General features: G+C 40.4%; 1 protein-coding gene across 5 annotated transcripts in view; it reads right to left on the reverse strand.

Annotated features, from left to right (window-relative positions):
* rapgef4a (Rap guanine nucleotide exchange factor 4a) overlaps window positions 1-27,797 on the reverse strand; it is a 271,696-nt gene that overhangs the window by 194,097 nt on the left and 49,802 nt on the right. For all 5 annotated transcript variants that reach the window (XM_073047209.1, XM_073047211.1, XM_073047210.1 and 2 more), the window contains 3 exons: window positions 27,136-27,278; window positions 20,021-20,109; window positions 18,755-18,901 (listed from right to left, as the gene is read on the reverse strand). In XM_073047209.1, coding sequence (XP_072903310.1) covers window positions 18,755-18,901; window positions 20,021-20,109; window positions 27,136-27,278 — 379 coding nt within the window. The remainder of the gene's footprint in view (window positions 1-18,754; window positions 18,902-20,020; window positions 20,110-27,135; window positions 27,279-27,797) is intronic.

The raw sequence follows: 27,797 nt of genomic DNA on the forward strand, positions 1-27,797 counted from the left end.
ATAGAACATCTTCAGCATCTCACTACAGACATTGAATGACGCCAACCTTCTTAGGAAGTACATTCGCCTCTGTGCCTTCCTGCACAAGGCATCTGTGTTGGCAGTCCAGTCTAGCTTCTCGTCTAACTGTACTCCCAGATACTTGTAGGTCTTAACCTGCTCCACACATTCTCCATTAATGAGGTTTTGTTAGAGTCTGACCAAGTTAAAAAGGGATATGACCATTTTATAACTGAAGGGTTTGTATCCTTGAAAGAAGGATCTACTCTGGTGCCAATAAAAATCCTTAGGGATACTGGAGCTTCTCAATCACTGATGTTAGACAGTGTATTGAAGTTTAATGAAGAGTCTGATACTGGGGAGGTAAATTATATACGAGGTGTTGGGAGTGATTTTATGCCTGTACATTTGCAAAAAGTAAATTTAAAGTCAGGGTTAGTTACAGGATTTGTTAAAGTAGGATTACAGCATAGCTTACCTGTGAAGGATATTTCTTTATTGTTAGGTAATGACTTGGCAGGTGGACAAGTTTTTCCTGAAGTGCATTTGACAATCGAGTCAGAGGAACCAGAGATGAATTCTAACACAGATTCTTCCTGTGTTGTGACTAGAGCTATGGCTAAAAAAATTGATGTGCAGAATGATGTTGTTACTCATGACTGTTCAACTCAGGATTCGAGTTTTGAGGATGTGTCAGAGACTTTCTTACCTTTGTTGTTTGAACAAGATTCTTGGAGTAAGTCTGACTATGAAGATTTATCTCTGTCTCGGAAGGAGATGATAGCAGAGCAGAATAGAGACCCTGAGATTATAAAATTAAGAGAAACTGCTCTACCAGATAGTGAAATTGAGAAGGTGTCAGTAGGATATTACTTGGAAAAAGGAGTGTTGATGAGGAAGTGGAGATCACCTACAATTCCTGCAAGTGAGGAATGGAATATTGTTTACCAGGTAGTTGTCCCTAAAGTTTATCGAAATGAGATTTTGACTTTAGCTCATAGTGTGCCTTTAGGTGCACATCAAGGGGTAAGGAAAACTGTGGACAAGATTTTAAAACATTTTTACTGGCCTTGTCTAAGAAAAAATGTGGAAATGTTTTGTAAAACATGCCATACTTGTCAAATTGTGGGTAAACCAAATCAAGTTACACCAGTGGCTCCATTACAACCTATTCCAGCATTTGGTGAACCGTTTTCTAGAGTTATCATAGATTGTGTTGGTCCATTACCAAAAACAGAAACTGGTTATCAGTACTTGTTGACTATCATGTGTACTTCGTCTAGGTTTCCAGAGGCAGTACCACTTAGGAATATAACAGCTAAAACTGTGACAAAGGCTCTTATAAAGTTCTTTACTTATTTTGGATTATCTAAGGAAATACAAACTGATCAAGGCAGTAATTTTATGTCTGGATTGTTTCAACAGATAGTTTATAAATTGGGAGCTAAGCAAATCACTTCGTCTGCATACCATCCAGAATCGCAAGGTGCCTTGGAGAGATTTCATTCTACCCTCAAGAATATGATTAGGACATATTGTGTGGAAAATGAAAGTGACTGGGATGAGGGTATAAACTTACTTTTATTTGCAGCAAGGAAATCGGTAAAGAATCTTTAGGTTTCAGTCCTTTTGAACTTGTATTTGGGCATAGAGTTAGAGGACCTTTAGCTTTATTAAAAGAACAGTGGATTAGTACACACTAATTTGTTGGACTATGTTTTGAAATTTAAGGACAGTTGACATAAAGCTTGTAGCTTAGCCAAGGAAAATTTAAAATTGGCTCAGGAGAAAATGAAAACTTGGTATGATAAAGAATCTAGGATGAGGATGTTTAAGCCTGGAGATAAGGTGCTGGTTCTTTTCCCAGTGCAAATGAATCCTTTACAAGCTAGATTTCATGGTCCTTATGAAATTGTGTCTAAAATCAATGATGTGGATTATGTGATAAAAACTCCATATCGTAGAAGGCCAACACAACTTTGCCATATAAATATGATAAAACCATATTACGAGAAACAATCTGATTCTGTGACTGTTGTGGTTAATGATAATGAATTTGATTTAACTAGGAACATGATAGATGATTCATCTGAATTTCATTCTAAATCCAACATTGTTTCTGTCAGGTTACCAAATTCAACCATTCTTGAAAATATTGATGAGAAACTAGCACATTTACAGCCAGAGCAGAAACAGCAGATGAAGAAATTAATTTTTAAATAAAAGGATTTGTTTCCAGACATTCCGAGAAGGACTACTATAGCTTCATATGATGTAGATGTTGGAGATGCCAAACCTATTAAACAACACCCATATAGCATGAACATAGAAAAATGTGAACTTGCTGAGAAAGAAATTAAATATATGTTAGAGAATAATATTATTAGACATTCTAACTCGAATTGGAGTTCACCATGTGTTATGGTGCCAAAACCAGATGGTAGTATTAGGTTTTGTATGGACAATAGGAAGGTGAATGCTGTAACGAAAACAGATGTGTATCCAATTCCCAGAGTAGATGATTGTGTAGATAAAGTTGGAAAAGCAAAGTTCCTTACAAAGATTGATTTATTGAAAGGGTATTGGTGTGTTCCATTAACGGACAGAGGTAGAGAGATTTCTGCATTTGTAACTCCATCTGGGTTATATGAATATAATGTTCTTCCATTTGGGATGAAGAATGCCCCAGGTACTTTCCAGAGGATAATTAATTCTGTGATTCAGGGATTGAAAGATACTGATGCTTATATTGATGACTTAGTGACAGGAAATGATACTTGGGAAGCACACATTATTGCGGTGGAGAAATTGTTTAAAAGGCTTTCAAAAGCTAACTTAACTATTAATTTAGCTAAGAGTGAATTTGGACATGCCACTGTGACTTACCTTGGTTATGTTGTGGGTCAAGGTAAGGTAGCTCCTGTTCAGGCAAATGTTTGGGCAATTTTAGAGATTCCCACTCCAATGGGGAAAAAAACTCTCAGGAGATTCTTGGGAATGGTAGGATATTATTGAAAATTTTGTAAGAATTTTGCTAACTTTGCCCTTCCATTAACTAACCTTTTGCAGAAGAATGTGAAGTTTGTGTGGACAGTGCCTTGTCAAGAAGCATTTGAGAAATTGAAAACAATGATATGTCAACAACCTGTGCTTAAGGCACCTGACTTTGGAAAACTTTTTTCATTAGCTGTAGATGCTAGTGATGAGGCTGCAGGAGCAGTATTAATGCAAAGGAATGAGGGTGATGAGGTTGATCATCAAGTAGCTTACTTTTCTAAGAAATTTAATAAGCATCAAAGAAACTATTTGACAATAGAGAAGTAATTGTTATTTCTTGTTTTAGCTTTAGAATATTTTGACGTATATGTTGGTACAACTCAAAAACCACTTATTGTTTACACTGATCATAATCCGTTAGTGTTTCTGAGTAAGATGAAAAACAAAAACAGAAGGTTATTAAATTGGAATTTGATGTTACAAGAGTACAATATTGTGATAACTCATATTAAAGGTAAAGATAATGTGGTTGTTGATTGTCTATCTCGATGTTGAATGTACAATGTAATTTTTTTATGGAGTGGTTTTTTTTCAATTGTAACACTCCTACTGTATTGTGAGTTGTAAGATGTTATATGATGATACTGTGATACTGTGTATGTTATAAACTTTATACGTTTGTTTTTTTCTTTGTGAATAATTGTTAAAATTTTGTTCTTGACAAACCAAATTTTTGTTTTTTTGGAGGGAGGTGTTACGTACCCGTGACACGTGACAGTGGTGTTGAAGCTATACTGGACTTGAGATAATGGTCTTGTGATGGTGGAGTGACGTCATTTTCCCGCCAGTAGAGGTCATGTGACAGGTTTTTTTTTACAGGGTATAAAAGGAGGACCCCTCCCTGTGAGGAGGGGCAGTTCGTGGCTGGATTTGCCATTTTGACTCCATACCACTGCGTGGTTCAATACCATGACACAGTTTAGTTGAAAGATGGAGGTTTATTTAATGCCTAAAGTTTAAAAGGTCATTGCTGGCAATTTCTTTATAATACTGCCAGTTAAAAATCAGTGGAGAGTGACGATCGAGTTTCGGGAGTTAAAAGATCGAGGAAAGTCGATTTCGACGGTGAAACAGGTTCGACCTTGTTTGATCCTCATTCGGAAGGAATTTGTTGGCTGTCCCTGTGTTTATTCCTGCGAAATAGCAGAAAGGATTGAGTACAGTGTTGTAAAGGAAAAGTCAGTGCCTTTAAGCCGTTTCATTTCCATCTTCGTAAATTCTCCATGGGAAAAGTGTAGTTCGACTGGGAACCGCAATGACATGACGTGAAAGAGAATTTAAATCGTCTAAAAAGTCTCTCCTTTAATGGACTGTAAGCATTTTGAACTTTTGCAGTACTACTTTGAAGAACTGTTTTTTGGCAACATCGCTTTAAGACAGGGGTGTCAAACTCATTTTAGGTCACGGGCCGGATTGAGCAAAATGCAGCTTCATGCGGGCCGGATCAGTCGGACGCGTGCGAACGCAGCTTTCTTTGCCTCCGTTTTTTCAGCCTGCTCTCATGTGTCTCAGTCTCTGCTATAACTACAAAGTGTTTCACTTTACAAATTCCATTTCTTATGAAGAAGACTGCCGAGCAAGACTGCCGAATAAACACTAAAAACCCTGAAAACCTGGTACCTGAATAAACTCAGCATTAGCCATATCATATGCCATAGGCGCTTCGATTACTGGGGCCAGCTTTAATAGTAATTAGATATTATCTCGCGGACCAAAGATAATTCCACCGCGGGCCGGATTTGGCCCGCGGGCCTTGAGTTTGACATATATGCTTTAAGAACTGTTTAAGTTTTATTGCTTTAAGAACTGTTTATGCTGCCACACAGCAGCTGATTTCCGGTTACGTTAGTAATTTGTTTACTTTTGGGGGTTTGTTTTTCAGTGTTTAATAAATGTTTTATTTGTTATAAAAGCCCCTGCCTCATTTATATATTTATTGCTGCTGAATCCGTTATAGTAGGACAGGGGGGTTGTGCAGAACTGCTTTTCAGATTGAAGTCCTGTAACCAGTGGTGTGCTGTGTCATTTATTGTCCATCATATACAAAGATGATTGGAAGAAAATGTAGGTGCATTGGCATGTTTGCCAAAATCAGTGGGATCTAAATCAACAGAGTGAGTTGACAAGGGATTTGGCAGATACTCGGACAAATGCAAAGTGATGCATTTTGGAAAATTAAGCCAGACTGGAACATAGGCAGTGAATGGCAGGGTCCTGGGGAATATTATTCTCCTATCTTACTGGTCAATATCGGCACATATAAACCAATAAAATGCATCACTCGCCTGCTCCTCACAGTGGCCTGGATTTTACCTTTTCAACCTTTTGTTGGAGCCATCTATGGCCTCCAAACAACTACGCCTTCCATTTATTCCACAACTCTAATATAAATTCTCAGTTATCTCTAGGTGACCAATTTGACAAATGTGCTACTAGTAGTCTAGATCTATCTGAGTAATTCCTTCTTTACATCTGCCTTTAAGGCTGTCATTCAAGCACCAAATCTTTGATGAAACTTGTGATAATCAATCAATCTTTTATTATGCTTCTATGAAGTGCCTGGAGCAGTTTCATTTTTAAAACGATGTACTAAAAAGTGCCAGTCACTGAAGAGGACAGAAATCCCATACATAAGCAATATCACTTGATCCTATTAAAGTATCTGATATGCAAATTGAGATTTGGCTTGATTCATTCTGAATTTAATAGTAGTGTTAAAAGCATTTCAAGTTATCAAGAATCCTTTAATCATAATTGCATCGTTTGAAAAATTCATTTCTAGACATTCTACAATATTTCCCCGCTTTTCAATCCTAGTTGAACTTAGATAATTGCCCAATGAGAATTTGCCCAAGAATTGCTTATACATTAAAATGAAATATTGTTGCAACAAGATGGTTATCAACATGATGCAAAGAAAATTCAATTAGTTACCCGTAAATCCACAATCGAAGTGTTTGTGCTCATTCACTTTAAAGATTAACAGGCTCACCAGGCAGCAACAGAGAGCAATCTATAAAAACTAAGTAAAATTTCCAAAAGCTGAGATATGAATCAAAAAAATTTGTTCCAATTATTATAATTTCCACTGATTAACTTAGAAACACAAATGAATTATAGTTCTAAACTGCTTGTTTGTATCAGCTTAATAATACCCATTGGGGATATTCAATAATCATACATGTTGCATCATACAAGTTAGTTCTTCATGTTCCAATCAAACTTGCTCTTTGTCCAGCCTACACCCTTAACTCCTGTAATGCTTCATCTCTGATCTTAATGGTCATCTTCACAGCATGGACACGCAGACCCCTCTGTACTCCAGCCAGATTCAGCAAACCCCAGCAACCACTAGGGGTCAGTATTGCTATAGATTACAGGCTCTCGAGCGGATTCAAACTAGAACACCAACACCATCCAACTGGGGAAACAGTCAGTAATGAGGTTATAATCAATGCCTCATTTGAAAGAAACTGCATTTGTCAAGGGTCTGTTCAACCATGAAAGTGGAATGCAGTTAGTTCTTGCAGTCGATGATTCTCCTGAGAGACAATGGACAAGTAGATGGATTTGTTTGCATTACAACATTTTAAAATGCATTAAACTGAACTTACTGAGTTGAGATTTTATAACTTTATCCAGAAAATCTTCGGAATTCTCCACCTAAGAGGACCGTGGACTACAAGTTGCTGAAAATATTGAAAATGTTGTTTTACTATTAAAGGAATCAAGGGATGTGTTGGTACTGCAATGAAGAAGTACTGAGGTAAAAGGTCAGACATGATCCCATCAAATAGCAGAGCAGGCACAAGGGAAAAAATAGCCCATTTCTACGTCCATGTTAACAGTAATGAAAACTCAGATAACAGGTGCAAATTCTCTCCTTGACTGGATACTAAAGCAGTTTCCTTCTTGCTAGCATTCAGGGCGAGGTAGTAAATTGGATTAGACATTGACTTTGTGAGAGAAGCCAGAGAGTGGTAGAAGAGGGCTGGAGGCCTGTAGGTAGTGGTGTGCTGGGTCCATCGTTGTTTATCACCTTGATCAATGATCATCCAGATCATTGATATAGATGGCAAACAACAAAGGATCAGCAAATGTGCAGAAAACACCAAGACTGGGGGGTGGAGTGAACGGTGAGGAAGGCTAATATGACTCGCAGAGGGTACTGCATCAGCTGGAAAAATAAGCTGAAAAATGGCAGATGAAATTTAATGCAGACAAGTGCAAGGTTCTGCACTTTGGTAGGACCAACCAGCATAGGTCTTACACAGTGAATGATAGGGCACTGAGGAGTGTGGTAGAATAAAAGGATCTGGAAATACAGGTACTTAATTCATTGAAAGTGGTGTCGCAGATAGATAGAGTCATAAAGAAAGCTTCTGGCACACTGGCTTTGATAAATCAATGTATTCAGTACAGGAGATGGGATGTTATGTTGATGTGCAAGACATTGGCAAGCCCCAATTTGGAGTATTGTATGAAGTTTTGGTCACTTACCTGCAGAAAAGATGTAAATAAGACCATAAGACCATAGACATAGGAGCAGAATTAGGCCATCCAGCCCATCGAGTCTGCTCCGCCATTCCATCATGGCTGATCCCGGATCCCACTCAACCCCGTATACCTGCCTTCTCACCATATCCTTTGATGCCCTGAACAATCAGGAAATGATCCACTTCTGCCTTAAATATACCCATGGACTTGGCCTCTACTGCAGTCTGTGGCACAGCATTCCACATATTCATTACTTCCTGGCTAAAAAAAATCCTCCTTACCCCTGTTCTAAAAGGACACCCCTCAATTTTGAATCTGTACCTTCTAGTTCTGGATACTCTCAATCATAGGAAACATCCTCTCCACATCCACCCTATCTAGTCCTTTCAACATTTGGTAAGTTTCAATGAGATTCTCCCTATTAATATAAATTCCAGTGAGTGCAGGTCCAAAGCCGCCAAACATGCCTCACATGTTAACTCCTTCATTCCTGGAATCATCCTTGTCAACAACCTCTGGACTCTCCCCAATGACAACAGATCCCTTCTGAGATATGGGGCCCAACACTCCAAGTGCAGCCTGACTAGTATCTTTCAAGTTTCAGCACTATCTCCTTGCTTTTATATTCTATCACCCTTGAAATAAATGTCAACGTTCAATTTGCCTTCTTTACCACAGACTCAACCTGAAAATGAACCTTCTGGGAGTCTTGCAAGAGGACTCCCAAGTCCCTCTGCACCTTCTCCCCTTTTAGACAATAGTCTGCACTATGGTTCCTTTTACCAAAATGTATTAACATAACAAGGTTGAAAGAGCACAGAGAAAATTTACAACAATGTTGCCAGGTCTGGTGGATTTGAGTTATGAGAAAGATTGAATAGGTTATGACTGTATTCTTTAGAAGGTAGAAGGTTGAGAGGAAATTTGATAGAGGTATACAAAATTTTGAGGGGTATAGATAGGGTCAATGCAAGCAGGTGTTTTCCACTGAGGGTGGGGGAGGGAGACTACAACTAGTGGTCATGGGTTAAGGGTGAAAGGTGAGAAGTTTAAGGGAAAATTCTTCACTCATTGGGGTTTGAGAGTGTGGATTGACCTGCCAGCATAAGTGGTGCATGAAAGTTCAATTTCTGCACTTAAGCAAAATTTATAGTGGTGCATGTGAGCTCGATTTTAACATTTAAGTGAAATAGATAGTAGAGAAATGGAGGGCTATGGTCCTGGTACAGGTCGATGGGAGTAGGCAGTTCAATTGGTTTCAGCATGCGCGAGATTAGATGAAGAGCCGGCTTCTGTGCTGCACTTCTCTATGAGGTATTTTTATTTCTCTTCTGATCCGTGAACATTATAGTTATTGCACAGCAATTACCACCGTGCAATTCCCAAAATATCAAACACATCCAGACTGGCATAGTGACATTTTATCTGATAAGACATTTTGCTTCAGTGGGGCAGCACAGTCTGATTGCCAATCACTCATCAAGTGACAAAGACAACATGCCTAGCCAGAAAAATAGGACTCACAATCGAAAATACCTCACTTTCTCCGGAGTTTTCATAACACCATTTTCTGCACTAGTTTTCCCATGTGTCCTGGCAGCTGCCAGTTGTAAATGTTAATCAGGCACAGCAAGGCATGGTCATAAACTGGACATATTGATAATGATACAGTGGACCTGGTTTTCACATTGCAATGCTTTGCAACCAATTGCAAGTTAGACAAAAAAGATCCAAAAAGCAGGTAAAGTATTCTTTTTGTGTGGGTCTTTACCACATTTTGAAAATGACATTAGAGAGCAGGGTGTTCCTAGTTTCAATGCATGGCCCTGATTTTTTTGGTTGTATATTACAAGACCATAGGACCAGAATTAGGTAATTCGGCCCATCGAGTCTGCTCCACCATCCCAGCTTGGCTGACTTGTTATCACTCTCTATCCCATTCGCCAGCCTTCTCCCTGTAACCTTAGACACCCTGACTAATCAAGAATCTATCAGCCTCCTATCAAGTCCAATCACAAACAAGAGAAAATCTGCAGTTGTTGGAAATCCGAGCCACACACACAAAGTGCTGGAGGAACTCAGCAGGCCAGGTAGCATCCGTGGAAAAGAGTACAGTTGACGTTTTGGGCCGAGACCCTTCACCAGGACTGGAGAAAAAAGATGAGAAGTCGGAGTTAGAAGGTGGGGGAAGTAGTGGAAGAAACACGAGGTGATAGGTGAAACCCGGGGGGGGGGGGGGAAAGGGGTGAAACAAAGAGCTGGGAAGTTGATGGTGAAAGAGATAGAGGACTGGAGGAGGGGGAATCTGATAGGAGAGGACAGAAGGCCATGGAAAAGGAAAAGGGGAGGAGCACCAGGGAGAGATGATGGGCAGGCAAGGAGATAAGTGAGAGAGGGAAAAGGGGGTAGGGAATGAGGAATGGTGAAGGGGGCATCCTCTTTTCTCTATTCCTCCATCTCCACCGCATTCGGCTCCGACCTCCCCCTACACCTCCTCCCTCACTATCATTCAGAGCCCCAAACAGTCCTTACAGGTGAGGAGACACATCACCTGTATGTCTGTTGGGGTCATCTACTGTACAGGAGGTCACACCTGGAGCATCATGTATAAATCGGTGAGACCCGACATAGATTGGGAGACTGCTTTTGCAAGCACCTAGGCTCCGTCGGCCAGAAAAAGCGGGTTCACCCAGTGGCCAGCCATTTCAATTCCACTCCCCATTCCCATTCTAACATGAGGCCATAGTCAGGTTGGAGGAGCAACACCTTATATTCCGTCTGGGTAGCCTCCAACCTGATGGCATGAACATCGATTTCTCAAACTTCTGGTAATGCCACCACCCCCCATCTCCTTCACCATTCCCCCATTCCCATTTCCTTCTCTCACCTTTTTTGATCACCTGCCCATCATCTCTCCCTGGTGCTCCTCCCCCTTTTCTTTCTTCCATGGCCTTCTGTCCTCTCCTATCAGATTCCTCCTTCTCCAGTTCTGTATCTCTTTCACCAATCAACTTCCCAGCTCTTTACTTCATCCCTCTCCCCAGTTTCTGCTATCATCCTGTGTTTCTTCCTCTCTCCACCTTCTAACTCTGACTCCTCATCTTTTTTTCTCCAGTCCTGATGAAGGGTCTCAGCCCGAAACGTCGACTGTACTCTTTTCCATAGATGCTGCCTGGCCTGCTGAGTTCCTCCAGCATTTTGTGTGTGCTGTTTGGATTTCGAGCACTTGCAGATTTTCTCTTGTTTTTGACTAAATTATAACTGTTGTTTATAAATCTTTGCAGGCTTTAGATTGTAAATGCAGTATATATTGTTGTAATTAAGAGGAATAGATAGAGTGGACAGCCAGCGCCTCTTCCCCAGGGCACCACTGCTCAATACAAGAGGACATGGCTTTAAGGTAAGGGGTGGAAAGTTCAAGGGGGATATTAGAGGAAGGTATTTTACTCAGAGAGTGGTTGGTGCGTGGAATGCACTGCCTACATCAGTGGTGGAGGCAGATACACTAGTGAAATTTAAGAGACTACTAGACAGGTATATGGAGGAACTTAAGCTGGGGGGTTATATGGGAGGCAGGGTTTAAGGGTCAGCACAATGTTGTGGGCCAAAGGGCCTGTACTGTGCTGTATTGTTCTTTAATTCCCTCAAGATTCTGAGTGGCATGGTAGTGTAGTGGTTAACACAGTGCTTTACAGTACCATTGACCTGGGTTCAATTCCTGCTGCTGCCTGTAAGGAGTTTGTAGGTTCTCCCTGTAACTGTGTGTGGGGTCAGGTTTCCTCCCACAGTCCAAAGACGTACCGGTTAATTGATCATTGTAAATTGTCCTGTGATTAGGCTAGGGTTAAATCCAGGGTTGCTGGCATCGTAGCTTGAAGGGCTGGAAATGCCTATTCTGCACTATGTCGATAAATAAATAAGATCCATTACAAGGGCATTGATGATATTCAAATACAACACAAATCCTGTTGCAACAGTTTGCTTGCTCCAGATTAAGTTCATAAAGGCAGCGAGCTTGCAGATACCCCTCTTGAACTGGTCACTTGCAATAATGGCGTCTGAAAGAGAAGGCTACATCACAGGTTGAAGAAATCTGTTCATAGGGATCTGGCAATGGATTCCCTTGCTGCTTTCACTAAATGCAGACTTCAGGACATCATAATATTTACTATGGGCACAATCAACTCCCACCTAGTTTCGCTTTCAAAATATTACTGTACAACTTCCAAGTTATCTCATTAGTAACAGATATCGAAAGGGGGGGGGGGGGGATGTGTGTGTGTGTGTGTGTGTGTGTGTGTGTGTGTGTGTGTGTGTGTGTGTGTGTGTGTGTGTGTGTGTGTGTGTGTGTGTGTGTGTGTGTGTGTGTGTGTGCGCGCGCACGCGCGCGCCTCTAAATCAATCTGAGTGCTTCAACACAGCAAGTAATGTCAAACATTACTGGATGCTACATATGCATTTGAAGGCTCAAGTTTTATTCTTTTCAAAGACTTTTGAGAAGTTGCGTGGTAGCCTATTCTTCCTACCAGGGGCACGAAGTACAGCAGTTAGCAGAATGCTTCACAGCGCCAGTAACTAGGGTTTAATTCCTAGGACGTTATACATTCTCCACATGGCAACATGGGTTTCCTCTGGGTGCTCTGGTTTCCTCCCGTATTTCAAAGATGTACGGGTTAAGTTGTGGGCATGCTATATTGGCCCCAGAAGCAAGGTAACGCTTGCGGGCTGCCTCCAGCACATCCTCAGAGGGTGCTGGTAGTACGCACAAACAATGCATTTTACAGTACGATCTGATGCTTGTGTGACAAAAAGCCAATCTTAATCTTGGCATTGCATAAGATAGCTGCAAGGTGATGTTGTAGTTCGATAAAGCTCTTACAGCCCACTTGGGAGTACTGTTTTATTCTGGTCGCCTCATCATAGTTGATGCACCATCAATAACTCTCTGAGACGTGAGGCGAGATATCGGCTTTTATTGACTGGAAGAAAGAACAAGCAGCAATTGACCACCATGCTACATCCTGGAGACTGAGGGCAGGGCTCAGGCCTCAATCACCTTTATACCGGGGTCTGTGGGAGGAGCCACGGTCAGTGGGAGGAGCCACAGGAGCAGTCGGGGGGGGCGTGTCCAGACAGGTATATGTAGTTCACTACAATAGGAAGGATGTGGAAGCTTTTGAGAGGGTACAGAGGAGGTTTACTAGATACGAGAAAGGTCAAAAGAAGGTGGCACCAGTAAATCACGTGACCCAGGGCAACATCCTCCAGACTACTTCACAAAACTACTTCTTTCACACCTTCATTTTCTTTCAAATGGGGTTCTGCTACTATTGGAGCTTCTGATCTACATTTTGGTGTTGTGTTTTCAGGTCGATTGAGTGATCTGGCAGTCCGAGGGAGTTCAGTGAGGCTTCGAGCCAAGTGCACGACCTTGAGGCCAAGAAGCCTGGAGATGGGGCTCCCTCCAACGAGTGACTCCATTTCTCTCCCATCAAAGTGCCAAGGAAGATTGAAATCATCAAGGCATGCAGGTGTTCAGCGCCACCTACCAGCTCCTTGCTTGCGGCTGCCAAAGGTGTCAGCATGCATCTCCCTCTCCCTCTCCCGAAAAAATGGTCTCTGTTGGAGAATCATGCCAGAGTTCTGGGTCTGGGGCAAGGTTTAATTAATGCGGTTTGTGGATTTGACTCTGTCATTCACGTTATAGCATGTTTCTTGTTTCTGGCCGCTCCTTTTTTTGTTGCTGTTTTGGGTGATTTTGAAAACAGGACAGCTTACAGATAGAGAACACTGAGCTGAACTGAATATACCTTTTCAGAATCAGGTTTATTATCACCAGCATGTGACATGAAATTTGTTAACTTAGCAGCAGCAGTTCAATGCAATACATAATCTAGCAGAGACAGAAAAAAGTGATAATAAATAAAACATAATAAACAAGTAAATTACATATATTGAATAGATTATTTTAAAATGTGCAAAAACAGAAATACTGTATATTAAAAAAGTGAGGTGGTGTCCAAAGCTTCAAAGTTCATTCAGGAATCCGATGGCAGCGAGGAAGAAGCTGTTCCTGAATCACTGAGTGTGTGCCTTCAGGCTTCTGTACCTCCTACCTGATGGTAACAGTGAGAAAAGGGCATGCCCTGGGTGATGGAGGTCCTTAATAATGGACACTGACTTTCTGAGACACCGCTCCCTAAAGATGTCCTGGGTACTTTTGTAGGCTAGTGCCCAAGATGGAGCTGACTAGATTCATAACCTTCTGCAGCTTCTTTCAGTCCTGTGCAGTAGCTCCTCCATACCAGACAGTGATGCAGCCTGTCAGAATGCTCTCCACAGCACAACTATATAAGTTTTTGGAGTGTATTTGTTCACATGCCAAATCACTTCAAATTCCTAATAAAGTGTAGCCACTGTCTTGCCTTTTTTTATGACTACATCAATGTGTTGAGACCAGGTTAGATCCTCAAAGATCTTGACACCCAGGAACTCAAAACTGCTCACTCTCTCCACTTCTGATCCCTCTATGAGGATTGGTATGTGTTCCTTCGTCTTACTCTTCCTGAAGTCCACAATCAGCTCTTTTGTCTTACTGACGTTGAATGCCAGGTCGTTGCTGCAGCACCACTCCAATAGTTGGCATATCTCGCTCCTGTACGCCCTCTCGTCACCACCTGAGATTCTACCAACAATGGTTGTATCATCAGCAAATTTACAGATGGTATTTGAGCTATGCCTAGCCACACAGTCAAGTCTATATAGAGAGTAGAGTAGTGGGCTAAGCACACACCCTTGAGGTGCACCAGTTTTGATCGTCAGCGAGGAGGATATGTTATCACTAATCCGCACAGACTGTGATCTTCTGGTTAGGAAGTCGAGGATCCAATTGCCAAGGGAGGTACAGAGGCCCAGGTTCTGCAACTTCTCAATCAGGATTGTGGGAGTGATGGTATTAAATGCTGAGCTATAGTCGATATTTTCTGTTTTTTGCTGCTGCTGGTGCAATTTAAAAAAAAAACGCATGGAAGGTGGGAGTTTGATGTTTTACATTGAACGGGTTTCGTGGCTTTGTCTACGTTTGTCTGTGGGGAAGAAGAATCTCAGGGTTGTATACGGTACACAGTTTGATAATAAATGTACTTTGCCGCCTGGACTACATTTCACATCTCATGAGGCAAGGTAGTTAAGCGGCAGCTTTTCTCTTTCGAGTGATGAAGATCAGAGGCAACTTGATAAGGTTATGAGAGCACAGATGGAATGGACAGCCAGTAACTTTTTCCTATGGGGGCAATGGCCAACATCTGTGGGCATCCATTTAAAGTGAGTATTGGAAAGTTTAGGGGAGATGTCACAGGTAGTTTTTTTTTCAAAAAACACAAATACTGGAGGGTGACCAGATGGAGGCTGATACAATAGGGGTATTTTAAAGACTCAGATAGATACACAGATGTAAGAAAAATACAGGGTTACAGGCTGTATGGAAGGGAAGATATAGAATAGGCTTGTATAGGTCAGAACAGCATTGTGGGTCGAAGGACTTGTGCCGTGCTGCACTATTCTATGTTGTAAGTATAACATGTCTGGTTAATCACTGATCAAACGTCATCTGATTGCACCCTGAATGCACCAATCAGATCTGTAGGTACTGTTCCACCTAGGGGCATAAAGAACTAATCTTACCCATCATTTTGTTAAAGGCAGTTGTGCAACTGCTAATGAAAGGGGAACGCCATTTTGAAGATTAGAAACTAATTTAAAACAATCAGTTAATTATTGACTACCAGCAAAAAAAAATGCTTTGTGACTATAACATCTCCAAATATGCTTCCAGATCAGCTGCCTCAGTACGATCCTAAATGAATGCTGGATCTGTTTAATCAATGTAACTTATTAATTTTACCAGAGGTGCACTTATCCACGGACTGCTGGAGAGGGTGAGCGATATCCTTCTAAAGTAATCTGAGAAATTATTATCATACTATCAACAGATAATCATAATTTAGAAATGCATTAGAAGGAATACACAAAAGTAAATCTCAGTCATAACAAAAATGAGATCATTCACGTTGAACATGTAGGGAAAGAAATGGTTTCATGCATTTATGCTTTGATCACCCTTCATCAGGTCACAGCTGATTTCTACCTCTCCATTTTCCTGCACTACTTCTACATCTCTTAATTTCATTCATATACAGGTTTATCAGCCTTGTTTTGCATTAAGGACCTACTTAGACCACCTCACTCACAAATGGTCTACCCCTCAATCTGTGATCACAGTCCCTCATCCAACATTCCCAAGCCAAAGGAAATATCCTACTTGTATTTATTCTGTTAAGCCCTATAAAAATTCAGCAAGCATTAATGAGATCACCTAATTTTTCTAAATTCTAGAGAAAATGGTCCCGGCCTTGTTAATTTCTCAAGTGGTAAATCCAGCATCCTGGGAACCAGTCTGTATGGCAAGCCCGTCCTTTGCAGATAGTCTCAACACTTTGACTTTACACTTGAATCCTTCAATAATTAAATTCCAGCATACAACTGGCCTCCTTAACTGCTGGCTACATTTACATGATGACTTTCAGGCAACTTGTATACAAGAGCTCATAGATCACTTAAAGCATCATTGTTTTCCCACCTGCTACTATTAAGAAAATAATTACTGTAACAATTGAAAGAAGTGATTGTTCAAAGATACTCACAATGGTTAGTTTCATCTTTCCAGCATTACAGTAATGACATTAAGTGGTAGACAGCATTTCCATGAAATAATTATATATTTAGTCCAGAGATTGATATTATCATCACAAAGTTACCCAGACTCAGTTATGCTACATTCCAATGCGGACAGATTAAACATTTCAAAGAACACATTGCACAATGACCAGACTATAACTCAGAAAACATACAAATGGGTGAAACCCGAGACTGTAGAATAGACGAGCTAAATAACAACACATTGATGAAGAGGAAAAGAAATCAATGTCCAATTCATCAATACACATGCTTAAGGATCAACTGGTTATATTTAATACCAGTTCATATAATCCCACTCTACCTTTATCATTAGTTTACATAATTAATAATATTTTAAGTTATAAGAATAACTTTCATATACAAACTTCCTTAATCAAAAAAAAGTTTGAAGACAAAATCTTCTCAGACTAGAATTACCTATATTTACTTCGACCACAGTGATCAATAACCCATGAAAAGCAAGTGAATGCTATTCTTCGATAAACCTAGCAGCAGTTATTAGGTCCTTTCACCAGGCATCAAATACAACCTCCTGCTTTCATCTTTGATGTCAAGACTAAGAGGGTACGTCAATGCAATTGGTAGGTTACTTTCATGTATCAAAGACCAGGTGGAGATCATTTAATTTACTCATCCAAGTAAATTTGCTTGAAGAAATTTTGTATGCATAGCTCTAAATTAGCATTTAGAAATCAGTCATGTGAAAATTACTTGCACTATGTATTATGATATAGAGATGTCTCTCTTTTATTCATTAGTTACCAAGATTTGATTGGTGTATGGGTGCTTAATTAATGGTCCACATTTGTTTTCATTACATTAGATATTATTAATCACAGCTGAGTTTACACCACTAGAACGACTTAAACAGTACTTTAAAATTGAGCTCATTATGAAAATATTTGGGAATGAAAAAATACAAATAACTGACAGGCGAGTGAACACTTACATATCTGTAGTTACTAGTGTCCTTCTCTGACACAGGGCTGCCCCATTCCACCAATAACTGCCCTGCGTAAAACAGTGCATCATAGAGGGTTTATGTCCCTTGTGCTTTCAAACCAGCAACAGAATTAAGGCCAATGGAAATCTGTTTAGAAGAGCTTTTTATTTTATACGTAAATTAGAAATTGGTTTTATTCCAAAGTACTGGGTAAGGTCATGTACTTCACTGACTTCATACAGTGACTAGAGTTCCCAACATTATCTTTGAGATATAAAGTTGGCTGTGTGGAGTGTACATTTCCTTTTAAGGTTAGGGTAGATTGATTGTTGGAGTTTTCTGTTGTGCTGACTCTGCTGGCAGGGCTGTCCACATACTTTATTTAGGCATGAATATTTTGGTCTCTTTTTCCATTAGGCTCTGCCTCACACATATGGGCATTTTCAGCAATTCAGCAAATTGTTGGGTTGGGCATTTCCACCCAGGCGGAGAATTCAGGAAGACCTGGTTTGTGGTCTACCTTTCCCCTGCATGGCCATCCTCTCTTCCTCAGAAGGTCGTTTTAGTCACACCTCCCTATCTGTTGCACGGAAAAAAAAAAGGAGTGGAACTCGGGCCTGTCTCTCCAGTGACCTTTCCAACCCTTTTGCTATGCTACCATTAAGAAAGCTGCAACAGGCTCAGTGAAGCCAGCCTAAGCTGCCTTTCAGAAGGCAACATGCCAGTTACAATCACTTTGTCCTTCATTTTCTCCTATATAAATTACCCGGCAAAAGCAATGATATCCTGAAAACAAAGCAGAATTAGAGCATTATGCTTGTGCCACACTCTTTAAAGTAGTTAACCTCGTCCTACTTTTTGGGTCTGAACCCACACATTTTTCCCTTTTATAAGTATGTACCTCATTACATTTTGAAACTTACTACGCTTAATTCTGCCATCATTTTCAGGCAGTGCCATCCTCATCATTACCAACAAATTTTCCCCTCAATCCTTTTTTTTGCCAATTGTTTATATCTTAACGGGCTTCCCATTTGTGGAAACAATGTTTCCTTATTTTTGTTAATCAAAATCTGCAATACCAAACTAAATTAATCATGTTTACCTGTTGCTACTGAAGGAAATTACAAATACTCCAACAAAAGCACAATAAAAAACTATATGGACCTGTATTAAGTTCACTACACAAAAAAAACTGCATTTTGATGACATAGATTCCTCACATTTATAAATGGATTGAATTGGGAGGAATATTATTAAACCACATTGTCTGAAATTGATCTGGAATTAAGCTAACTTTGGTGGGATGTATTTTTACCATATTGTTAAACTGATAGATGTCAGCAAATTTGAACTTACTTATTGTGAAGTTCGTAAATTTTTTTTAAGGAAATCCACACTTCGTGACATGTAAGCTACATATACAACTTCATAGATACTGAATTTAGTATTCAGAATGACAGGACATCTTCTGAATTAAAGTAGCAAATGCTGTTTTACCTCCCACAGTGCTTTAAAATCTTTCTGTTCAATACGGAGGAGCTCACTGTACTCCTTGGTGACAATCGTAGCATGGCGAGGCGTATTGTCGAGAATTGATTCTCCAAAAGCTGTTCCAATCCCCAGGGTACAGAGTACGACCGAATCCTTTCAAAAATTGAATATCAAAAAACATAATGAGAAAAATGGCATAGTACTTCTTCGTTTAAAAAACGGAATAATCTGTTTAATACATTCTCACAATGCAAGTCATTTTAATTCTTTATTCAGGATCTACTATGGGTACCTTTGTGGGCTTGTGAACCTGCACATGGTGATTCACGGGTTAAGTCAAAGGGAAGGGTGGAAGAACAGGAGAAAGAATGTGGGAAATACAGGATGGAGCTCTGGAGTGGGGATGGTGTGAATGGTGGAAAGGAGTGTAAAGAAGGATTACTGTAGGTGAACGGAGATGTTCTAAAGGTCCTGATGCTGGGCTTCAGACATCATGAAATAGTTCGTCAGCAAGAGCAAATGAACATGAAGCCACAATCAGAACACAAATACTTCACAACTCCGTTAGGAGGTAAGAAGCTGAGATGTGGAATCATGATATTCTGAGGAAGGGTCTCGACCCAAAACGTCGACTATACTCTTTTCCATAGAAGCTGCCTGGCCTGCTGAGTTCCTCCAGCATTTTGTGTGCATTGCTTGCTTTTCCAGCATCTGCAGATTTTCTTGTCTCTGTGGAATCAGGAGCTAGGGTTGTGAGGATGAGGGTGGGCTGAGGATGGAGGCGGGGGTGGTGTGCACATAACGGTAGGAATAGGAAACTCTTAAAGGGGGGTGAAGTCAGGTATCAGGAACCTGGGGACCTGGAGCAGCTGGAGGTGGCGAAAGGTGCTGCAACCTGTTCAGTGTAGGAGGAACAGATGATCCTTCTGAATCCTCATTCTGCTAAGTAATCACCAAGGATCAGGAAAGTTAGAAGTAGACCTCTGACGCTGGAGTTATCAAGAAACATTATCCTGACAAAGAACTATGAAAATGAAATTAGTGCAATTAGCACCCAGAACAAGTTGAGCAGTAAAGACTGGTATATTAGAACACTTGGAATATCTTTTATTTGTTACAAAAATGATGAATGTCAATTGAAAATTATTTGCTGAATATTATATATGCATTACTCTAAGATTAAAGTTACTGTTTTGTAAACTAAATTGGCAAAGCTTTTCTAATTCCAAAACCAAGAAGAACAGGTCAGTTGAACAAAGCATTCTATTTCACCTGAAGGTTGGCCGTTTCTGAAACTTTAACGTCCAATGATCCAGTCAATACAGCATACCAGCATGTTCCTATATCTCCTTGACGGAACACTATGAAGCAAACACGCAAAAAAAAATAATTCTGAATTTAGTGTGGAATTGTTTACCTTCTGGAACCAGTCAGCACAGCTAAAATATTTATGACCTATATTTTATTTTATGGTTCTGGTCAATCTGTTTTATAACCTTACACAGCTAAGTCATAGAATCATTCAGCTGTTGTTTGATGGCAGAGGCTAAGAAGATAATCTTAAAGATAAAAAAAGAAAAATTTCGTAAAGTCTTGCATTATATTTCAATGGAACCTAAACAGAGAACTTATTGCCAACCATAGCTAACATATCTACCATAAGCCTAGTTATTTCAACAAGCCTATTCAATGTCAGCCTGGTTAAGGAAAAGGTTATGTTTCCTTTCATATTTATCAGTAACATGCTTTTAAATAAATGTATTATTATTTAATGACTAATTTTTTCAAAAAGGGTGGACAGGAGGGTGTGGTTTGAGTTGACAACGATCCAGTCTATAGATGGAAATTCACTGGCAAATGTAACAGATATAACAGGCGCGGAGATAAAATCTTGGTTAAAATTTAACAAAATCCAGACTTACAATTCTCTATCAAACAGAGTTCTGGGTTTGAAATTTGATAGAAAGTTTGCAGAATGAGTGAACTATTTCTGTCAAGTATTGGTTAATCTTGTTTTCTGCCACATTGGATGATACCAGTCATTAAGGATTTAAAATGGCTTAAACGCCTATCAGCTACACTTGGTTCAAGAAACGTGCTTCTCAAAAGCCTTTATTTGGACTTGTGGCCATAATACTGGCTTCTGGAAAAGCAACTAAGAGTGGAGACTATGGCACTATAAATTCACTGACCTAGAAATTCGTTGATTAAACATTGTGAACAATACACGCTGAACAAATAAGCTTGAATCATGCTTAATATCAGTCTTCAGCTAAATAAGTCTGACAAGCTTCATATGTCTCCTGGGGGTTCTTGGTAGCTATCCATCAAAAGAGATTTCAATTATACAATGCTCTTCCCTCCATGGTTCAAGTTAGCATAATTAATTAATCCATTTAATCTAGGATTCCTCCTTTCCCTCTTCTGTTCAAATTCACATACTTTCCTTTAATCTCCCAACCCAATTCAATTGGACAAACTGAACTTTCACTAACCATACAACTTCTACACTCCCTCTATTAGTATTTAGAATTTCAGCTACTCCCTTCTCTTCATCTCCTCCTTCCCTTTCTCCTTAATGTAACCAATTTCATAATCTTGTCTCTTCAAAAAAAAAAATTTCCTTCCCTCTTCACTGATACTCAGTTTTCTTTCTCCCTTTTATAAATAAGCTTGAATCATGCTTAATATCAGATTAATATTAACCTAATTGCATTGCTGCAAGTCATAATTACTGTACCTGTAAGTGACTTGCAGGACTATTGTTTTGAGATGTGGATGAAGCAAAAAGAAAGACTGGAAAACGATGTAGATGATGAAACATGAGCTTACATTCCTGGGTCCTTCCCTCCTTCAACTAAAACAGGACCGTCAACAGTCCTGGTCTATAGCCATCAATTCCCCCACATTCCTGTGGAGATGTTGGATTGTGTAGTGGGAGAGATTTCAAAAAAAGGAAGTGAGGGCATTTGGGATATTCTGCTCACAGCAGTTCCTTAGGAGACGTTGGATTGTGCATAATTAGGCACCTGGTAAGGGCCAAAGACAAGAGGTTAGGTTTAAGTGGAGTTGCCATTTTGGGAGCGGCCACTGTGGGAACGGGCCACAGTTAGAGCTCAGGCTTTGGCTCAGCGGATTTGGCGAGCAGAGGTGAAGGGTGTAGGGAAATACTTTTCATTTAATTTATCTTTCTTTCTTTTTGTACAGTTAGAGTAGTGGGGCTGTCAGGCAGGATAGTGGAATTACCCTCTTTTGGGATGTGTGAAGTCATTGAGATATCCAATGTCCCTGATGACTGCACCTGCAAGAAGTGCATCCAGCCGCAGCTTCTTTCAGACCGCTTTAGGGAACCGGAGCTGGAGCAGGATCAACTCCGGATCACTCAGGAAGCTGAGGGGTTGATTGAGAGGGCATTCAGGGAGGTAGTTGCACCCAAGGTGTAGGACGCAGATCCCTGGATGACCGTCAGGAAGGGGAAAGGGAGATAGGCAGCCAGTGCAGCCCTGTTGGCCGTTCCCTTCAACAATGGGTATACTGCTTTGGATACTGTTGGGGTCGGGGGGAGGCAAGATGACCAGGCAGAGGGAAGCCGCAGCAGTCAGGTCTCTGGCACTGAGTCTGGCTCTGTGGGTCAGTAGGTGAGGGGGGTGAGTAGATGAGTGCAGTAGTGATAGGGACTTCCATAGTTGGAAGAGCAGAGAGGAGATTTTGTGGAAGTGAAAGAGACACCCAGATGACATATTGCTCCCAGGAGCCAGGGTCAGGGAAGTCTCAGAACGGCTCACACAACATTGTAAAGGTGGAGAGTAAGGTGCTGGGAGTCATGGTACATATTGCTTCCAACAACATAGGCAGGAATAGGCAGGAGATCCTAAAGAGAGAATATAGGCAGATGATAGGGCAAAATTGCACTGAGTTGAAGTGTAACATGGGAGCAAAATCAAAATGGGTGATGAATACAGGATTGAAGGTGTTACATTTGGTTGTACATAGTATATGGAATAAGGTAGATGATCTTTATTGTTTTTTTATTGAGATACAGCACAGAATAGGCCTTTCTGCCCCTTCAAACTATGCTGCCCACAACCCAGATTTAATCCTAGCCTAATCATGTGCCAATTTACAATAACCAATTACCCTACCAAGGTACGCCTTTGGACTGTGGGAGTAAACCAGACTATCCGGAGGAAACACACACGGTCATGGGAAGAACATACAAACTCCTAACAAGCAACAGTGGGAACCGAAGTCTGGTCACCCGTACTGTAACGCGTCGTGTTAGCCACTACGCTGTCCCTTGTAGCACAGTAAGAGGTTGGTAGATATGATGTTATAGGCATCAGTGAGTCTAAAAGAAGATAATGGTCGGGAGCTTCACATCGAAGGATACACATTAAATCAAAAGGACAGGTTGGTAGGCAGAAAGAGTGGGGTTGCTCTGTTGATAAAAAATGAAATCAAATGCTTAGAAGGTGACATAGGATCAAAAGATGTAGAATTTTCACGAGTGGAGTTAAGAAATTGCAAGGGTAAAAAGACCCTGAACTTACATAAAGACCTCCAAACAGGAGCCAGGATGTGGGTACAAATTACAATGGAAGATAGAAGAGGCATGTAGAAAGGGCAACGTTATGATAGAAAAGGGAGATTGCAATATGCAGGTTGACTGGGAAAATTGGGTTGATGCTAGATCTCGGGTGATGGAATTTGTAGAATGCCTACGAGATGGCTCTTCAGAGCAGCTTGTGGTTGAGTCTCTAGGGGAAAGGCATTTCTGGATTGTGTAATGAACCAGATTTGATTAGGGAGCTTAAGGTAAAGGAATTGTTAGGAGGAAGTAATCATAATATGTTGGAATTCACCCTGTAGTTTGAGAGTAAGAAGATAAAGTCAGATGTATGTATTACAGAGGAGTAAAGAGAATTATAGAGGCATGAAAGAGGAGCTGGCCAAGGTTGATTGGAAGGGGACACTAGGAGGATGATGGCAGAGCAGCAATGGCTGGAGTTCCTGGGAGCAATTTGGAAAGCACAGGGTAGATACACTCCAAAGAAGAAGAAGTATTCTGAAATGAGGATGAAGTGACTGTGACTGACAAGGAAAGTCGCAGACACCATAAAAGCAAAAGAAAGGTCACATAATTGTCACAACCACAGATCTGCTGCGGGGTCTATGCACCTGCGCAGGCAGACTGCAGAACAGGTTTGGTAATCGTGCTCATGAGAATGCACATTCCAGTTAATTACTGTTTCACTATGGTGGCATTTAGCTCCCTTCTTTTCATTCTAGTCTTGTTGAGACTTGACCAAAAGCACAGCAACATTTACGCTCCCTGCTTACCCCTGTCATCGCTGGGAAAAGAAGACTACCATTTTAATTAATGCTATAAAGCAGCAGTGTTCATTTAGTACTTAGTTATTGCTTACAGCTTTAGTGTTGACAATTACCTTTCAGTCTGAGGGTTTTACTTAACAGTGATGTTGGCCGAGCATTTGTTTTCCTTTTCCTTTAAATTCCGAAAAGTGCTCGTTCAAGTCAGTGAACTGCTGACTCTCTCTCCCTCCCTCCCGCTAATTGGACCATATCCGACATAATACAGCAAATTAGTGGGATGTAAGAGGGCTGGGAAGCTTTTAAACACCAACAGAAGGCACAAAGAGAGGAAAGATGAAATATCAAAGTAATCAAAACAATAATATAAAAGAGGAAATCAGAGGCTTTGTTTTCCAAACATGTAAAGTGTAAAGGAGAGCAAGAGTGGAAAATGATGCTGGAGAGGTAGTAATGAGGGACAAAGAAATGGCGGATGAACTGCAGAAATATTTTGCGTCAGTAGTATGGTAGAAATTCAAGAGTGTAAGGGAACAAAAGTGGGTGCAATTGCTACTACTAAGGAGAAGGTGCTTGGGAACCTGAAAAGTCTGAATGTAGATAGGCCTTCTGGACCAAATGGACTCCACCCCAGGGTTCTGAACGAGGTAGCTGAACAGATTGTGGAGGCATTAGTAGTGATCTTCACTAGATTCCAGAATGGCTCAGGAGGACTGGAAATTGTAGATGCCACTCCACTCTTTAAGAAGGGAGGGTAGCAGAAGAAAGACAAGGAGGAGAGGATGTTTCCTACAGTTGGGAATCTTTGACCAGAGGGCTCAGTCTTAGAACTGAGATGAGAAGGAATTCCTTTAGCCAAAGGGTACTGAATCTGTGGAATTCATTACCACAGACGGATGCGAAGGCCAAGGCTTCGGGTATATTTAAAGTGGAGTTTGGAAGGTTCTTGATTAATCGTGGTGTCAAAGGTTATGGGGAGAAGGTAGGAAAATGTGGCTGAGAGGGATAATAAATCAGCTATGAATGGACGGCAGGACAGACTCAATGGATTGGATGGCCTAATTCTGCTCCTATGTCTTAAAGACTTCTCTGCATATCCTCCCTACACCTTCACTCGCCAAAGCGGTGTGGTGAACTACATATACCTGTCTGGACACGCCCCCTGATGACTGCTCCTGTGGCTCCTCCCACAGACCCCAGTATAAAGGTGATGGAGGTCTGAGCCCGGCCTCTCTGTCTCCAGGATGTAGTATGGTGGTCACTCACTGCTTGTTCCTTCTTCCAGTCAATAAAATTGATGCACCATCAATAACTTGGTTTCCCTCTTGACTGGCAATCCTGCTCCCAATACAACCTCATTGCCAATTTTGAAAGTCCATCACTTCCTCTCCTACCTTAACAAATAATCAGGGCTTCAAATCAATTTTGCGGCTGCTACACATTGCAACTAAGGTGGACTAGCAGTGAAAGGAACAAGTGTGCTGGGGTGTGCCAGTCAAATGGGCAGCCTCGTCCTGCATGCTGCAGGCTTTTTAAGTGTTTGCTGCTGCATGCATCCATAGAAGTGGAAAGCTTGAATCAAAATCAGAAGATAGAAAAACTGAAATTGGAAATGCTGGAAACATTTAGTAGGTCAGGCAGTATTTTTAGAAACAGAAACAGAGTAATGTTTCAGGTCAAAATCTCTACATCAGAACAAAAGAAGACAAAACAAGACTCACACTGCAGGGAAAGAGCGAGGATGGATGGAAAGTGCAGATAGAATCGTTCTGATAAAGTGAAGTCAGAGCTGCTGTGGGGATATGGCATTAAAAATGCATCTGGTTGATAGGTTAACAAAGAAAGTTAATGATAGTATACCATTTGGAAGTTGTGTAGCTCAGGTGATCGACGGCTGGGTTGAGTTGTTCTCTGTCCTTGGCAGTTTACTTGCAAATGTTTTGTCACCACATGAGGAGACACGGTCAGTGCACTGACGTGTCCTTCGAATGCTTGGTCTCTATACACAACACAATGAACGGGATACTGACGACGTCTCCTCGCATGGTGATGAAACTTTTGCAGGTAAATTGCCAAGATTGGGGAGCAACTCAACCCAACCATAATATAGCATCTAGAGGTAATAAATGGTAGAAAGGTTTAGGGGTATCAAGAAGTTAGCACTTGCCACAGGATACCCTTCCTCTGATCTATCGAAGGCTATACATCTGGGAAATAATCATGAGCAGTTATGGCACACTAAATCTTTAAGATACAAGTTTGCTTAAGATTTATCTTATTATATAATGACTTAATCAATCCAGAAGCTGATGACAAAATTGGATTTCATGGCACATCATAATAAATAACTGGATATTTTACAAGTGGAATGCTAATTCACCAGTTTTCAACAATTTTTACCATATTTTCCACAATGAATAACTTTAATGTATCCTGGCAACGTATGAGATATTTTCCTAATGTCTAATGTATTAGTTAACTTGGGAACAGCTTACCTTTGTGAACGACACTTAAATTACAAACAGGAAATAGCTCGGTGTAATTTTAGTCTGTGTAATCTTGGTATAAACTTTTAGAAAAAAAAAGATAAACATCTGCCGGAAGTAAATTCCTTGTATGTGCATAGGTACTTGGCGATTAAAGTCTGATTCTGATTCTGATTCCGATTCTGATATGGCAGGTATATAGATACTGCATGCAAAGAAAAATAATGCCCACAGTGGATCAAACTACTTGAGGGAAATGTATTAACCTAGAAGGATGATACATAAAAGTAATATAAATAAAATAAAGCAGTATTGTCCTGTCTTGTGAAATTAGGAAAATATTATATCAGAGAGTTGCAAGGGAAAAATCCAACAAATATATATTAAAACAACACGAACTTCAACTGTCAGCAGATATCTTTCATTGCCATGGTTTATTTTACATATTACTGGAAATGATTCAGTACATATTTTACAAAATCACTATTTATTTGTAGTATTTTAAAATGGTTTAAGGTACTTCCTGGAACCATACATGGTCGTAGTAATAAATAATACTTGGTGACTTACATGTTACACCTTTCTCCAGGTTTTCATAATACCCACACAAGCAGATCTGGTACAGGAGGTTGGGGTGGAATTTCTCAAATGCCTTCACTTCTTTTAGCCGGGTAAATATAATGTCAATATCTTCACTGGAGCGCTCAGCAGGCCTAGGAGAAAATAAATAATTACTGTGATGACAAGGTTTACTGGAATAGTTGGTGAGTAAATATAATCAGTAACTATTAGTTTGTGTTTCCATCTATTAGTATAACTAACTAATTGGGAACTTTAACTGATTACAGCACAAACAATAAAACTTAAAATAAATAAGTTTAGAGTTTTCTAGCAGTCATTTATAATACTCCAGACTAAAATTCTAGTTTTGAAGCTTACTAAACAGTCTTGGTCAGGACATATAGTAAAGGTGATACCTAACAGTTCTGGTTTTCCATGGGCGTCTCGGGAGATCATTTCCTTACTGGTGAGAATGAAAAATGGTTCGTATAAAACTATTTTGTGAAAGGTTACTTCATATAAAACCTCTGATCCATACTAATATAAACTGACACACATGCAAAGCAATAAGTGACTATGCTCTTCGATGCTGAAATTCCAAGTAATCCATTTTTGGGGGTATCGAGTATAATTTTTGCTTTGGAAGGAGAATATCCAGGAGTCCATGATAC

The sequence above is a fragment of the Hemitrygon akajei genome, chromosome 5 (assembly GCF_048418815.1).
Source record: "Hemitrygon akajei chromosome 5, sHemAka1.3, whole genome shotgun sequence".
Classification (NCBI taxonomy): Eukaryota; Metazoa; Chordata; class Chondrichthyes; order Myliobatiformes; family Dasyatidae; genus Hemitrygon; species Hemitrygon akajei.